The sequence below is a fragment of the Uranotaenia lowii genome, chromosome 3, assembly GCF_029784155.1.
Source record: "Uranotaenia lowii strain MFRU-FL chromosome 3, ASM2978415v1, whole genome shotgun sequence".
Classification (NCBI taxonomy): domain Eukaryota; kingdom Metazoa; phylum Arthropoda; class Insecta; order Diptera; family Culicidae; genus Uranotaenia; species Uranotaenia lowii.
Window position 1 is genome coordinate 100,998,969 of NC_073693.1, and position 17,437 is coordinate 101,016,405.

Here is a 17,437-nt window from a genome sequence, read left to right on the forward strand (position 1 = left end):
CTTCGGTTTTTGTAGTTCTTTTTTGCTCTATATAGGGTTCTAATTTTTTGTCAGGTCACCTTAAGCTCTTATTTTTTTAAATGTTGTCAGTCATTTTTTGTTGGTCGTTTTGATTATTTGGGTGGCTCAGACTGAAGTTATTCTTTTACATACTTTTATTTATGTACGTATCTTAAATGAGATTTTTCTGTACCTTACTAATAATATTCTTGTCAACGTGACCCGAACCTTCTTTTTATTTCTGTAAAATTAAATGTATGTAAATATACCATCAATAGCTTCACGTTCAACAATGGTTGTTACCCTTTTAACTTGAGTAACAATAATATGATAAGATGTATTTTTTAAGAAAGATATTCATGCTCAGTCAAGTCAATATTTTCATAACTACCTTAAAGCAGAGAACTTTTTTTAAACCTTTAACTAAAGATCGATTTCCTAGCTACGTTCTTCAGACGGATCGATCTTAGGGTCATTCAGATAGGAGTGTCCATCCCGGAATTTCCTGACCGGGAATTTCCGAAAATCAAACAATTCCGGGAATTCCCGAATCCCGGGAAACGATAGAAAAATCCCGAGAATTCCCGAACATCACAAATAGAGCTAAATTTTTGAAAAAAATTTCTACTTAATTAGAAAATAGGTCATAATTAGTTAGTAAAATAATTGTTCTACCTTGGTCTGGCTGATTTTTCATCTAAAGGTTTTTAAAAACATGGACATTAACAAAAAAATTAAACTGAAAAAGGGAGTTTTAAGAAAACCGTACGTTTGAAGTGAAAAACAACGAATGTGTAAAACAAAAAAAAAATCAATAAAGAAAATCCACAAGAAAAGATTGAATGCTCTAGTCATTAATCACTTAGAACCTTCGTTTCGCAAACTGTGAACAGTACCAAAATCATCGACAGAGAAATAACACTATTTGAAAAAAGGGCAGCGGTACAGGTACCTGAAAATTTACTAGATCTGGTGAATAACCTGAAGTCTAGCAAATCAACTTTTATCGATAGTGAAACATTTTTCTCAATTTAATCCAAATTTTGCAGCAAGAAGCAATACAATTTGTTCGTTAAAGTGCTACAGACCGCGTTCGATTATGGCAACACACAGAACAGAATTACGCTTAAAATATGTGAGTACAGAAAGAGAGGGGTTATAATCTTGTTTTTCAATTTTTCCCATGATCCCGATAACAAGATGATCAGATTTCTCTATTCCTGGGATCGTAAAAATGGCCAGAAAATGGACACTCTAATTCAGATGAATCGATCTTGGAAATCGATGTTTTCCTGGAGATCAGGAAATCCCAGCTTGAACACAACAGCTTAGATCTAGACTTAGGCTAGAATTTTGCCAGCACGTATCCGGGCCGGACAAATTCGGGCAATTTGATATAAAAATTTTGCAATATCCGGGCATTTGATTTCAAAATTGTTTGATTTGCCATATAAAGTGAATAAATCCGAGCAATATCAGGAATTTTTCAATGCAATCTGGGCCGGACTGTTCCCAAATTTTGTATTAAATATCCGTGCAAACTCGGATAAAACCGCGCAATCAAACTTATGAAATATGGTTTTTTTTGCTTGATATGTTCTGGATTTATGTTGAAAACTGATAAGAGAGCTCCCTCCCCTATCCTTCCCTTCACCCCCTGCTGAATGGAGGTCGTGATCTTTAATAATCATAGCCATTTTTTTTTTCGTTTCCAAAAATCCTCTTATATCAAATATAGTTCCATTGGTTGATACGTTTTTAAGCTTTACAACAAAATGTATATGGAGCCTCCTCCTTTCTTCCCTCATCCCGGGGTCTATAACAATCGTAGAAACATATCTCGTAACCAAGTATCTTTCCATGCCATATTTGTTGCCATTTGTTGGCTTCGTTAGCATATATTGAAAACTTATGCTAACAAAAATGTATTGGGCTCACCTCCATCCTCCTATGTACTTACTCACTGAAAGGAGGATGGTATGTCAGATAATCATGAAATCATATCAAAATGATTTTCCATGTTGAGTTATGTCCATTTCTCGGATTTTGTAAAAAAATGTTAAATGTAAGCCTCCTCTTCCCTTCCTATATTCCCAATTCTATCATCCTACTGCAAGAAAGGACTTGTTTCACATAGAAAAAGTATTTTTCGTACTCAAATAATTTTTGATGTGAAGTTTGGTTTCATTTGCTCGATTAATTCTCGAGTTATGCAAAAAAAATTGTAATGAAGCCCCCCTTTCCCCCTTTATATCTTTCCGCTGAAAAAAGGTAGGGCTTCAATTTATAAAAGAAACATTTCTCGTATCCAAATACCCTCACATTCCAAATATGGTTCAATTTGCTCGATCAACTGTCCAGTTATACTGAAAATTGTAAGGGAGACCTCTCCTTTCCCTTTTCATCCACTTCTTTGAAGGAGTGAGGGATACCAAATATTCATAGAAGCATTTCTCGTAACCAAATAAAGTTCCATGTCAAATTTGGTTCCATTTGCTGTTGCAGTTCTTGAGTTATGTAGTTAAAAAATATATGAAACTCTCCTTCCTCTTTCCTTTCTCCCCGCTGGAAGAAGGAAGAAGTCTCAAACAAGCATTAGAACATGTCACGTTCCCAAATACCGTTCCATGCCAAATTTGGTTCCATTTATGTAAAAAAGTATAAAAGAGGCCCCCTTACCCCCTTATATCTCCCTGTTGGAAAAAGGAAGAGGTCTCAAATAAACATAGAAATATTTTTCGTATCCAAATACCCTTCCATGCCAAATTAGGTTCCATTTGCTTTATTAGTTTTTGAGTTATGTGAAAAAGTATGAATGAGGCCCCCTTCCCCTTTCTACTGGAAAGAGGTAGGGGTCTCAAATAATAATTGAAATATTTTTTGTATCCAAATACCTTCCCGTGCCAAATTTGGTTCCAATATCTTGATTAGTTTTCGAGTTATATGAAAAATTGTAAGATAGCCCCTCTCCCCCTTCCTATCATCCCACTGAGAGGAGGGAGGGGTACCTTATATTCATTTATATATATATCTATATATAGATTATATTTCGTTCGCAAAATCCGGGCGTGCGTCTGTGTGTATGTTTTATTTAATTTTCTATTTTTGTTAGAAACATTATAATTTTAATAAACAGTACAACATTTTTAATAATTCGAATTGCAACTAGCTCCGCGCTAATTTTAGGCGCAAATTATTATTATTATTAACGTTATTTTTTGTTAATTTTCAACCATTTTTAGTCATTTTTTATTATTTTTTCTCATGCATGTTTTTTTTTGTCATATTTGCTGTTTTTGTCATTCTCTATCATTTTTTCATTGTTTTTGTCATTTTTAGTCTTTTGTTTGTATTTGTTTTTTTTAAATTTTTTTTCAGTTTTTCATCTTTTCATCACTTCAAAATTTAAAAAAAACTTTTGTTTTTTTTTTGTTGTATTCAATCACCTTTTCAGAACTAATAGGTAATGTCGCTTCAAAAATCGGATGTAGCCAAAATGCCAAAAACAATCGGGGTCTGTATATATACAGTGTTTTTTTTTTTAAATTTTATCACGATAAAAAGAAATGGGCGTGAATGTAGCAAAAACGTGAATTCAGCGAAACTTAGCAAATAATAATTTTTAGTAGTTTAAAATGAATAATTATCAATTCTGAAGTAATAGATGTGCTCATGCTCATAATGATAAGTTAAAATCCTTTTTAGAGTATTCTGGTAACCGGGAAAAAAATTTTTTTTTCTAAAATTTTTTCTTCTTCTTGAAGCCAATTTAAATGTTTTATTGAGTGAATCAATGTCTTTCATATGTGGAATTCAACAATCATTTGTTTTAGTAAGTTGCTTGCAAGGGAAGATATTCAAATTATCTCCTTATTCGTCATTATCTTTTCCTGGCATTCAAATGATTTCGCCATCAGATAATGTTTTGTTGTAATTTCTTTTTTTTTTAATCTCTTCCAATAAATTTTGAAAGTCATTGTTACATAGTCCAGGCCATCTCAATAGAGAAATTTCGACATTATCAATGAAATTATTCCCTTCGATAAAAGCTTCCGAGAACTTGAAAACATCACTACACTGAGTCGATTTGGGGTCATTTTCGAATTTCTCAAACCCTGGGGTCTAAAGAGCTTCGTTTCGGTTCAAAACTAATCCATGATTTTTTGCAGAATTTTTAAGTAACGTTTAAATGAGTAAATTTGAACTTTTATGTTTTCAGTTTTAGCAACAAAATTGTATTGGAGCCTTCCTCCCCCCGTTGTGTGCTCTCTGGAAGAAGAGTGGTGTTCCAAATAATCATAGAACAATTTCTCGTACCCAAATGATTTCCCTTGTCATATTTGGTTCCATTTGTTAGATAATTGTATGGGATTTTTCCCCTTCCATAATTTTATCCCCAATTGAAAAAGAAAGGAGTCTCAAATAAGTATATAAACTTTTCTCGTATCCAAATGCCCTTTCATGCCAAATTTCATTCCACTTCCTCGATAATCTCAAAAGTTATGCGAAAAATTACAAAAGAGCCACCCTCTCTCCTTCCTATTCTAAACTGGAAGGAAACATTAATACTAAATATTCAAAGAAACATTCCTCGTTTCCAAAAACCCTTAAAAGCCAATTTTGGTTCCATTTGCTGGATAAGTTCTTGAGTAATGTAAAAAATTATATGAGAGCATCCTCACCCCTTAGAATTATCCCACTGGAAGATCAGAGGGTTCTCAGAATATCATAGTGGTTCTTATTGCTTGATTAGTTTTCCAGTTATGCTGAAAATTGTAAAGGAGCCCCCTCCTCCTTTCTATCTCTCCACTGGAAGAAGGGAGAAGTACCAAATATTCATAGAACCATTTTTCGTACCCAAATACCTTTTCATGCCAAATTTGGATCCTTTGCTCGAACAGTTCTCAAGTTATGCAATAAAAATGGTATGAAACCCCCCTCCTTCCTTCCTATCCCCTCACTTGAAGAAGGGAGGGGTCTGAAATAATCATGTCTCGTATTCCAATACCCTACCATGTCAAATTTGGTTCCATAAGCGTGATTAGTTCTCGAGTTATGCAAAAAATTGTAAGGTAGCCCCCTTCCCTCTTTTTTCTCCTCACTGGAAAGAGGGAGAGGTACCAAATATTCATAGAAACATTCCTCGTACCCAAATATCCTCCCATGCCAAATTTGATTTAATTTGTTTGATCGGTTCTCGAGCTATGCAAACACTTGTCTTTTATTTGAGGAACCCCCTCCCCCTTTCAGTGAGAGGTAGAGGTTTCAAACCATAATAGGAACCTTCCCAAGCCTCAAAAGCACCAACCTGCAAAGTTTTTTAGTAAATCGGCTCAGTAGTTTTGAGTAAATCGGCTCAGTAGTTTTGAGTCTATACGGAACAGACAGACAGAAATTCATTTTCATATACATAAAGATTTATAATTATCGGAACAGTCTATAAAGCACCAGATTCCAACTGAAAGTGGACTTTCCCTCTTTAGTTTCAAAACGCATACGGAGAGGCTGTCAGGCGGCTGAAATAATAGATTAAATGTACTAGAAAATTTGAACCCTGTCACTTTGGTTTATTCATTTCATTCCATATGCGGGCAACTCTCAATGCTAATTTTGCCACAAAATGCGATTTGTGGCTTTAGATTTGATAAGAAAATATACAGAAAATTTAACATATTGAAAAAAATTCTTTGAACAATTCGCTCAGTACCGTTAATCAATCTATAGAATTAGAAGTAAGTGTTCAAAGTCACATTGATCACTTTGATGATAGTTTTTAAATTTATTTTCTATTGAAAATAGACCAATAACACACTTTTGATCAATAAAATGTGCAGTTCTACGAAAATTTGACTTTTTGAAACTAACTAAAACTATTGCTCTGTGAAAATAAGTACACAGTACAGTACACCGTTTCTTAGCAATGCACCAAAAAGTGCAATGCAATTTTTGATTATTGATTCGTCAGTGATCTGCTCCACTGTGCTTCACCGGCCGGACGCCACATCCCCTCCGAAGAATACCAAAACCAATATATTATAACTCATTTTACTTGGTGATCAACATCATCACCATAAGAAAGACGGGCGTTGCTGATGGCTGTTGACGGGATGAACGAACGGACGGACGGAGCCAAAGCTAAAACAAAACTCAATGTCTAATAATATAAAACGAGCTGGCAGCAAAAGGGCAGGAACAAACCCGCAGCCAGCAAGCAAACAAGCCCAAGCAAGCAGCAACTTCGAATAATTTCCGGTGAACACAATTTCTACCGCAAACAGGCGCCAGTAACGACTTCGCTCTTCAGAGGGGGCTTCCATGGGAGGGCCTCTAGATAGAGTAGAGGATACGCCGGACCTCAGTAATAGGTTCAGGAAATCAAATTTCATTACGACCACCACACCGTCATTGCTCCCGGCAGAAAAGCTCAAAAGGCCGGGTCAGGGCAAATGAGGGGAGATGTGGCTCGCTGAACTCGAACGGGGGAGAAGCTTTTCGAGAGTGTATGCAAATTTTTGGCGAGAAGAGGGCTCACTCACTCACCGGTTCCAGGAGAAAGTTGGTCAACGCGTGACAACGCGAACAATCTCGTTTCGTTCGTGTGGTGATTTCGAACAACGAAAGCAGTATGTTTTAAAAGTAAATTCATTCCAAGCTAGAAACAATGGAAAATGGAGGGATGTTGTAACTCTGTCGGTCAAATTTGCATCAGCATAGCATTTGAAACGGACTCATCAGAGTAGAAAAGATTCTAGCTATGGATAAATGATACCTGTAATAGTTGACCGGGTTGCTATCGATCAGTTACAGAAACAAAAAAATAGGCAGTAAATCGAAATCGTGTAGTTTCCAACCAAATTTTGGCTGCGTACTGTTGTTTACATCCAAGTGAAGTAAGTTGTCATTTTTAGTCGTTTTTCGCGAATAAATCTCAAATTGCGAGGCCTTACTTCCGGGCAAAGAAAACGGATTGTGCACGAATGGGGCACTGTGAGTGGCCCTTCGATCAGAGAACTAGCTAAGGAAGAAGGATATTGGTAGAAAACCTTTACCCTGCTGACCCTACAATGGACAAGAACATCAAGGATTATTACAAACGGCATCCTTTGGCATCGGTACGGGATGTGGCTAAGAAACTAGGTACCTCATCGACTAACGGAATACAACGAATTGGAAAGATTTCAAGTTATGAAAGATTGGAGTCGGTACAACAAAATCGATTTCTGTCGAAATCTTGAGACAGGATTGGGTTTGTTGGTTTGCTGTGATTTTAACGAATCTGTTAAAGATTTTGATTTATAACTGAAGAATAGTATAAATGCCTTTGTAAACGAACGAGGCGTAAACAGAAAAATGTCTAATAACTGGTACTATAGTAACTTTCGCCTGTTGAAATGGAGATGAGATAAACTATACAGCCAGTATCTTCGTCAGAAATGTGAGAGAAATTGGCTGATGTACAAAACTGTTCGAAACGAATACTCTCAGAAAAAAAGAAGCTAAAAAACAATCAGTTCAAGACGAGCTAGATAGAAACAGAAAAGGCGGAAAACTCTCATATGGTTTTCTTTGATTGATAATTTTTTCGGTGATTTATTTAGGACGAAATTAAAACTGCTGTTTCTTTACGTTTCGGCCTACTGAGCTTCAGCCATCTTCAGAAAAACTGTATTTAAAATAGATAGAAAGTAATAAATTTTATAATATTTTCAAAAAACTATTTCCTATGCACACTATCTCGAAACTCACAACTTGTTTTGCCGCGTGTTTCCCTAACGGCCGTCTCTTGATATTTGAAATCGACGTCAAGAAGATGCTCCTAGTCAGCCGTCGTCTCGGTGCGCTTCAGGTTGGTTCGTCGTCGGTTTGATGTTCGGTTGGATCGTGCTCTTGAATTGGGGCGTCCCTCTCAGCTTTTTTATTAGAGCGTTATAGATGCTAGAGATTTCCATGGCATCTCGTTGGATGTTTACTGCTCGCTCTCCTCTCAATTTTATATGGAGCGTTTCAGCGATTTTCCTTCTACCCTCATCGCTCACTTTTTCCAAGATTTTGACATCATCGTAGTTGAATGTGTGGTGGTTTTCCACAGCATGTTGCGTTAAGCCGGTTGTCGATGCGTTTGGTTTGAAACTGTATTTGTGGTTTTTAATTCTTTTTTCGATTGTTTGAGAAGTTTGCCCACAATATACGCGACCGCATTCGCAAGGGATTGCGTATACTACTTGCGTTTGTTTCATTTTCGGTATTTCATCTTTAAGTTTGGTGAAAATGCTGTTTTTTATTTTGTTGACCGGTTTTGAAGAAGCGATGATGTCGTATTTTCGTAAAATTTTAGTTACTTTTTCACTTAGATGGGGAATATACGTCAAGGATGCGTATCTGCCCATTTGGACGTCCCTGTCCTCGTATTTGAGTGAGTTGTAGATTGCATCAACACGTGCACTTAAAATTTTGTCAATGAAATCATTCGGATAGTTGTTGCATCTGAGAATTCCTTTGACAGTTAAGATGCCTTTTTCTCGTTCTATTGTGTCAGTTAATTTAAGTGCGCGGTCAATTAATGCAATTGCGGTATTTTTCTTGTGCGCATACGGGCTGCTGGATGAAAAATCTAGGTATCTCCCATTAAGTTGTTTGGTGAACCAATTTTTATTTATTTGATTACCGTTTCTGGTGAGGGTCATGTCCAAGAATCGTATAGAATAATTTGTTTCCCTTTCGACTGTGAAGTTAATGCTGTCGAAAGGTTGGTTAAATTCATTTTGTATTTCATCGATTTTGTTTTCCTCTGCAATAAGAAAACAGTCGTCTACATATCGTTTGTACGTTATAAGGTTGATTCCCTTTGTTTTCAGTTTTGCAATAACTTCTTTTTCAAGGTGTTCGAGGAGAATATTCGCTACAACTCCACTGAGAGGTGACCCCATCCCAACCCCGAATATCTGTTTGTACATCTTGCCGTTGTACTGGAAGAAAGATGCTTCCAGTACGATTTTAAGTGCACGCAGAAATTCGAGCCAGGGGATTTGTGTGTGTTGGTTGATTTCTCCCCATTTTCCTTCGATTATTTCGTACGTTTTTTGCACTGGTACGTTAGTGTACAGTGACACGACGTCGAGAGAGAACATAACGTATCCCTCGGGGATTTGAATTTTGGTGATCTCATTCGAAAAGTCGAAGCTATTCCGAACGTGATATTCGGTTTTTCCAACTACCTTTTGTAAGATGTTAGCAAGAAATTGAGCTAGGTAGTATGAGGCTGACCCTACGGTTGAGACCACTGGTCGTAGCGGTCGGCTTTCTTTATGCGTCTTCGGGAGCCCGTAAATTCGTGGTGGGGGGCAATTAAAAAGAAGCATTTTGTCCCGTGTCCTTTTGTCTATATATTTGTTCGTGTGCCATTCCTTAAGCATGCCGTTAATTCGTGATAATGTTCGATCGGTAGGGTTATCGGTTAGTGGTACGTATGTTGTAGTGTCACTTACCAAAGCTGACATTTTGGCGCGATATTCGTTGGCGTGCATTATCACGGTTTTGGCGCCTTTATCCGCTCGTGTGAAGTTTAAGTGAAGTTTAGAGGCTTTAAAAAAGTTTGAAATGTTTTGCTATACTACTACCTTAACATTTAAAACACTATATGTATAGATAAGGTTTCGTATGCAGTAGAGTGTTAAAATCATCATTTCGAATATAATCCCGGGATCTAGAGAATTCCCGGGAAAGATTTCCCGATTCCCGGGAACGCTAAAATGGCTGAGAAATGAACACTCTAAAAACGATCTATGTTCTACAACGGCTGTATGTATAACAGCCTGCCGCAAAACACCAAAAATAATTTAAATATAAACAAATTCTCAAGAAAGGCAATACTATGTAGGAAGAAATTTTTTTAATATATGTAAGAATTCCAAATGGGATCTTTATAATGTGGTGATGGAAATCTGATTAGCAGTGTTCGGTACTATGGCGCTAAACCGGTAATCGCTAATCGTTAGTCCGCTAACTTTTTGTTAACGGATTCATTCTGCCGCTAAATTTTTGATAAGTTAGCGAATTAAAAAGTTCCGCTATTTTATGTTTCCGCTAATTGAAGACCGCTAATTGTTAACCTTTAATTCATAGAACAGCTGAGACCCAAGCTTGCCTTTACATTTTAGAACACTGCTAGTTTGTAAGTAAAGATAACGAGCATCACCACACTCCACCGTGTTCTCCTCGCCTACATATTGTAAAAGTCAGAAAACCTAGTATTTTAATGACCTTGAGATTAACTTCAAAATTCGTTTAGTACATCTTTGGCAATAGTCAAAGAAGAAGAATCTAATGAAAATAGCTCAACAATATCGAACTTTTTACATCCTTTAATTGATTAGTTTTGTTTTTAAAGTAGTTGAAATATTTACATTTCAAAAATTAGTTCTTTTTTTATTTTACAGATCAGTTCATATAAAATAAGATAAAAAAATCACTAGAGAAAAAATTTACATTGTAAAGCAGTATGTGTATTGAATCATTCGTTTTGTTTTCGATTTAGGTTCGATTAGATATTGTATGAACATTCACGTTTGGAAACGCTTCTAACATGAGAGTCATACAAGTTTGGAAGAGGTGAAAACTGGTTGGAAATTTTACCAAAAAACTACACTATGATTGCAAAGCTTTGGAATAAAAAAAACTTATGATTCAACTGTGTCCATGCTTTGAACAGTTAATATTTTTGTGTTGTTTTCAGAAGTTTCAGTTAACTGTATTTCCAATTTCGGTGTAACATTTGTACTGTGCATTCAAAAAACACGAAATTATTTTTTTTTGGTTTACGTTTTTTGTTGGGTAACAGTTAGCAGTTAGCGATTAACGCTTTAAGCTTTAAGCGATAACTTTTTCAGCACATTTAGCGGTTTTAATTAGCGATCGATAACATTGACTAAATTAGCGATTTCATAAGCGGCGCTAATTTTTCAGTTAGCGATTCCGAACACTGCTGATTAGACATATCTGTACAAACACGTGAAAAGGATCTATCTCCATATATGGCGAATCGAGAAAAACGCGTTTGAAAAAAAATACAACCTATTTTAAATCGCTAATTAAAAATTACTTGAAATTTTTGATTTTTATGATAGCTTAATGATTTATGATTCCTCTATATGTTGGAATAGAGGAATATCAATTTTCATGAAAAAACAACGCGCTATCGTAGATAGAACCTAGCTCACGTAATATTTTATCTCCCTTGTTTATACACCCTTTGCTATTTTCTCATTTCTAGCTTTAGTTTTAAGCTCCCGTTCATTTGCAACTATGTTTTAATTTTGAATAAAGTGTCAAATATTTACCAACACACAAAAAAGATCTATATCCATGATGGCGTATTGAGAAAAACGCGTTTGAAAAAAATATAACCTATTTCAAATCGATAATTAAAAATAACTTTAAATTTTTGATAATTTTTATGAAAGACAAACGATTTTTAGAAGCATCCTCTATATGTTGGAATAGAGGAATATCAATTTTCATGAAAAAATAACGCGTTATCGTAGATAGAACCTACTTCACGTAACATTTTGTCTAATCTGTTTATACACCCTTTGCTATTTTCTTATTTTTAGCTTAAGTTACAAGCTCTCATTCATTTGTAACTATGTTTTTATGTTGAATAAAGAGTTAAATTGATTATTTTGAGTTTGTTGGCGGAGTAATAGCGAAAAATGGTTTCGGAGTAAAGGGTGCATATCCATGTAATGGCAGTTCTGGTTTAAGAATGTTTATAGATCCTTTACTCAAATTGAGTTTTTAATGTAACGGAATATTATTTTCTCAAAAGGGTTTTACCGTTAAGTAGTGCAAGTGTTGGCCTATCACGAGGTACTGAAAATGGTTTTTGTTTACTTTTGGAGATAGATCCTTTTCACGTGTTGGTACAGATATCTGTACAGTGATGGAGATACACGGGAGTTGATAGAACGACCAAGTAGTACAGAAAATGGCAAAGAAATGTATAAACACGAATATCCAAAGGATAAATTGTCCCTCCCACTTCAAATGATGCGCATGGGGTGGAGGGAGAACCCTCCGCAGTATCATTACAAAAAAGTGCAACATTGGTGGTAACTTGGTGCAAAACTAATCATAAACGAATACGCTATAAGAAAAAAAACATTCGGTCGCATCTTAACAATAAAAGTGTGCATAAAAAATCTCAGATTTAGTAGTTGGTAAAACAGATTTCTTTATCTTTATCAGTTTACTTTCAACTGCTGAGATTTAGTGTACTTCGTAAATTGATTTTTTTCCGTGATACATCAGTTGATCAATTTTTTGGTAGATGTCAAATCACTCACCAATGCTTTGGCTTACGTTTGTTTATAATTTACGAACGCCAGCATCGATAAAAAAAATCACTTCGAAAGAAAAAATCAATTTACGAACACGCCGTAAATAATCCTTGATCAATATTGAATATTGGCACTGGCACTGTACAAAATGTGAGGTCGAAGCAAATATTACTGACACGGAAGTACCAACTAACTGTAAATTTTCAGAAAATCTATTTCAATAAAATATCCAAATCAACAGAATTTTTATAAACCTTTCATAGCCTTTGTCCCACTGTGGATGGTTGACACACAGTCCAGGTGTTTCTTTTTTCCCTTATTTTCATTTTTATTGCGACCTAACGCAGTTTTTCGTTTCTAATTGGTATCTTTTCTCTTTTTGCGTCCCCTTTTGCAGTGACCGATACCCAGTACCCATCGAGTTCTGGAATAGTGCGACATCATTACCATCAATCGTCTTCGTACGAAAAAGCGGGAACCTTAAGTAACGAGGCTCTGCGGTTTGCGGCCGCCCGTAGTGCCAGTTCCTCTGAGTTGCCTCATCGAAGACGCCAGGCGGCAGCAAGTCCGGTCCAGAAGAACTATCTGCTGCGACGCAGCTCCCCGTCTTCACCGACTGTCATCTACGACGAACGAACTTTGCCAAATCCGTCGTCATCTTCATCCGCGTTGCGCTATGATGGTGGATTGAGTTCTCACCGGCAGCAGCAGAATCATCATCATCATTATCAGAAGCAGCAACCCTCGTCGAATCTTCCTCACGACGGTCACTTGAGCCATTCCGCTGCGGCAAGTTCTGAGAACAGCAGAGCTGCCATCAACGGCAATCAGCAGCAACAGCAAACAACCGGTGTTGCTGGACACATCAAATATCCGCCGTCATCATCCGGCTCACTACTTAAGACATCTTCGTCGGCGGCAGTTTTCGGAGCATCAGCAGCAGCAACAACAACAACAGTAGCAGTTGCAGCGGTCCCGGCCAAACGAAGAAGAGAAACAGGTAATTAACGTTATAAAGTTGCGATTTTCATGCGTTGTTGATGTCTATAGTCTGGCTTTCCTGTGGCCAAAACCGGGAGTTATTTTCTGTGCGCGGTCGCTTACGGTGTTACTTACGGAATAGCGCCACCTCGAATCTTGGATCACTAAGGGGTTTGGTCCCCCCAAAAATGGAACGTATCAGATTATGGTGGGCCACCGAGATTCAACAACATTTGCAAAAGGAGGGTATTTAACACTGTTAAGTAGCATCTTGCATTATTTTATTATGTCTAGATCTGTGTTTATCATCCGGTATCTAAACAATTTTTTTCAATCTAAATTTAGATTCGAAGACAATTTTGGTTTCAATACCAAAAAATTATCCACCACAAATGGCTTACTGCTTCAAAACAGTGGGCACCTGGAACATTGTTTTTTTTTCGACTTTTTAACAAGAGTAACGTAAAATAACCAAAAATATGGGAAATATACCCAGGAATTACGTCTCGGTGGTCGAGTGGTTCGCGTGGTGAGACGATAATCGCATGAACCACCATTGGTTCGATTCCCATCTTTGTACTGGGTGTTATACACTGAGGAAATACATCATATGAGGTTCATAAGAAAATCTTATGAAATTTCGAAATCAGAAAAAAACATTGGAATTCATAAGACGTTTTTTGGCTTTCATAAGACGGTCTTATGAAATGATGTCAGTAGCATTCTCACGATTTTCATAAGATGGTCTTATGATTTTTCATAAGATAATCTTATGAAAAAGACCTTAAACATCTTATGAATTTCATAAGACACGCTTATGAATTATTATTTGGAATTCAACCCGCACACTAAGGTTTTTCTTTTCGCCTGATCTCTCTTCACATCCTCACAGCCGTTTAAAAATACATAAAACTATTTTCAATGCACTATATTGTTAATAGAACTGAACATTCAAAAAAGTAACAAATATTTTTGAGCGACCGTGCGGGAATGAAAACAGAGAGCCAACAAAGAGAATAATGCTGGAATTCGGGTATCTGTTAAAAAAATAAGCATTATTTTAATTGTACTTTCCTTAACTGAAAATAATTGAGGCACTTGGGATCAGAGGGGTGCAAGTGATTTTTTATCAATACTGAGATAAACTGTTTTTTGGAAATTTAAAGTATAGATTAACATTCTGTAGAAGACACAGGTAGAAAAAAAAATTATTTCGATATTTTAAGCTGTTTTAAAAATTACGTGTTAATGAAAATGCTGTTTCGTTTGGTGTTTAATTAATCTTTTAGACTGAAAAAAAGTAGTGAAACACACATGGAATCATCATCTAGCTCCAACTTTGTAGGAATTTCTACTGGTTCTGACCAGGATAATCCAAAGCCCCTAGATAGAGAAGTGATGAAAATAGATTCAGATGAAACTTCGTCGGCAGGTTATTAAAAATGAAAAACATCATTGTCATGTATACGAAAAATTTCAAAAAGGTTTCTTTTTTTAATGGCAAATTTAGCTTATGCTATTAAAGGATAAAAGACAGACACGAAACGCACATAACAACATTTTTTTTGCAAATATATCTTACAAAAATCTCTCGGATGAAAGCTCAGAGGATTAAGATTTTTTGACAGGCTCTGATCATGATCATACTGTTCCACGGAACAAACTGAAACTTCGGAAAGTTCAGATGAGTCGTTGTCGAAAGGTATTTTACAAAAAATAACATTACAGTAGTTTCTCGATTTTATCACTGTTCGATTTTATCAATACTCGCCAAATTCACGCTCGATTTTATCACGGTTATTGTTTCGATTTTATCACGCTTTTTTAGAAATCATTCAGAAACCATTTCCAGGTCCTTAATTTTCGTTCAAAAGCGTAGAGTGTCTTTGTTCATGATATTTTTTATGGTTTATGTTATGCTATATTCAATTCATTCAATAATATGAAAATATTCAATAATATGAAAATGCCATCGAACTGCTTATTTTAGCTGTATAATGTTTTAAGTCGCCATCTGGATTTTGAAAACTTGTAATAATCGACATAAGTTTAACGTCACGCTAATGCTAGTGTTGTTATTTGTGCTTGGTTAGCCGTTCAAAAAAGTAAACTTTTTTGGTTATGCGAATCAATTAAAGATGTGGGTGAATTTATAAGTGTCTCTGTTTTCTTTGTTTATTTGAAAGGGGGGCGTGAGCAATCCTGATTGGACAGCCTTTAGTATTGTCGGGATGGAGAATTTTGGAAGATCAAAATGAATTGTGCTAGCTTTGCCATAAAATATGTACCTAGAATGAACTAAGATTTCTTCATATGAAAAACAAAGGATTACCTACCCATGAAGCAAATTTCGAGAAACACACTTTAAAAGTCGTATTTGAGCAAATTTCAAAATATTTTTCGAAAATGTAAACTTTTTAGTTATTCAGGTGTGAATTTAGGAATTTAGGTGTGAAGATTAAAATATTGAAATTTAAAATTTGCTGGAGAAATTTTTTTGATGCAGTTTTCTTTGAACTCTTTTTCAAAATCGACATAAGAGATAACGACTGTTAAATTTCCTTTAAAAAAACAAATAATTCACTTTATTTAGATTTAGACTATCAAATTGATATTCTACACGGTTTAATTTCAAGAAAAAATCTTAAAATTGGTATAGAGAACAATAATTTGAACTGAAATCGATGCTTTGTGTTTAGAAATCTTTGATAATTACATCTTATATCTAATCAGAATTAATTGATACAAATCGTTTCCACTGCTGAAAACATTATAAATTATTGATTAAAGACAGCAAAAATACTTTTTTCCAATTTAATTTTTAGTTTCACCAAATTCACGGTTTCGCCATATTCACGGTATAATTTTTTTTGACCGTGATAAAATCGAAAAACTACTGTAAGTCTTTTAAGGAATATTTACAGAACATTTTTGGAAGAATTTTACCAAAAAGAGAAAAATTATACATCCACGGTTCTTTTGGAGAATCAGAAGTTGCTGCTGCTGCAGTTGCTAACGAGAATGAGTCCACTTCTGGAGAGTTCATCGAGGTCAATTATTAATTACCTATTGACAAATCACTGTCACATCTCTTTCGGTAGCCATCTTGCTTTAGCTGCGCGGCACGCATGTTTTTTTTTTCACAATGACATGAGTTTCATAAGATCGCTTATGTAATGACAATAAGGAACGTATGGAAAACGATACTTATCGTATGAGTGTCATAAGCAATCTTATGAAATCATAAAAAAATGATAGAAAATCGTTTCATAAGACCGATCTTATGAATATCATATAAGATTTTTTCCTCAGTGTATGTTAATATCTTAAGTTGTCCTCGTTTATTCAGTCTGTAAAACCATTTTGACTAAGACGATGCATGTCTTTTTCTAGAAATCCGACGTTTTCTTCCTTTTTTTCAAATTGACTTGGCCACGGACTGGAAAAAAGCTGGAAATTTAGATCCTAAACCGGGAAAAAACATAAGGAAGTCAAAATTAATTTTTAATTCCATGGTCAGACAAAAATTCAAACCAAAATTCAGAACTCAAAATTGTTATTTATTTTTTACTAGTCAGAATTCAGGAGATAAAAAAAAATGGAAAAAGATCATTAGTTTTGAAATTCAAAACTACTCTGACTTTTCTTCAATTATCTCTAAACTGAAAAAACTCACAGTTTTACCGGAACTGTCACTTAAAATTTGTTCATGTACCGCATGTCATTACAATCATTAAAAAAAAAAATCAAACAACCATAGGAAAAGAAGTAAATCAACGTTTACATTTTAATTCAGAACTCCTAGTTGGAAACTTGGAAACGTAAAAAGAGGCTTATTTTATAATTTCCAGTAATAGTGTTTAATATGAGAGCTAAACATAGGAGAATGAAACAATTAAAAATAAATCTCAAATTCATCTTTATGTACGGCTCTTTTGTTTTCAATAATGATAAATTAAAAACAGTCAAATGAACTATAAAATAGCCTGAATAAGTCAAATGAAGAATTCGTTCATGCAACTAGGGGTTAATAAAAATAATATCTTTTAATTTGTTTGATTATTCCAACCTTTTATCGTTTTTCTGAACACTTTACATGTTTGCTCTTCACATTAAAAAAC

General features: G+C 35.3%; 1 protein-coding gene across 6 annotated transcripts in view; it reads left to right on the forward strand.

Annotated features, from left to right (window-relative positions):
* LOC129751365 (homeodomain-interacting protein kinase 3) overlaps nucleotides 1–17,437 on the forward strand; it is a 198,251-nt gene that overhangs the window by 21,370 nt on the left and 159,444 nt on the right. For all 6 annotated transcript variants that reach the window (XM_055746824.1, XM_055746823.1, XM_055746829.1 and 3 more), the window contains one exon: nucleotides 12,733–13,335. In XM_055746824.1, coding sequence (XP_055602799.1) covers nucleotides 12,733–13,335 — 603 coding nt within the window. The remainder of the gene's footprint in view (nucleotides 1–12,732; nucleotides 13,336–17,437) is intronic.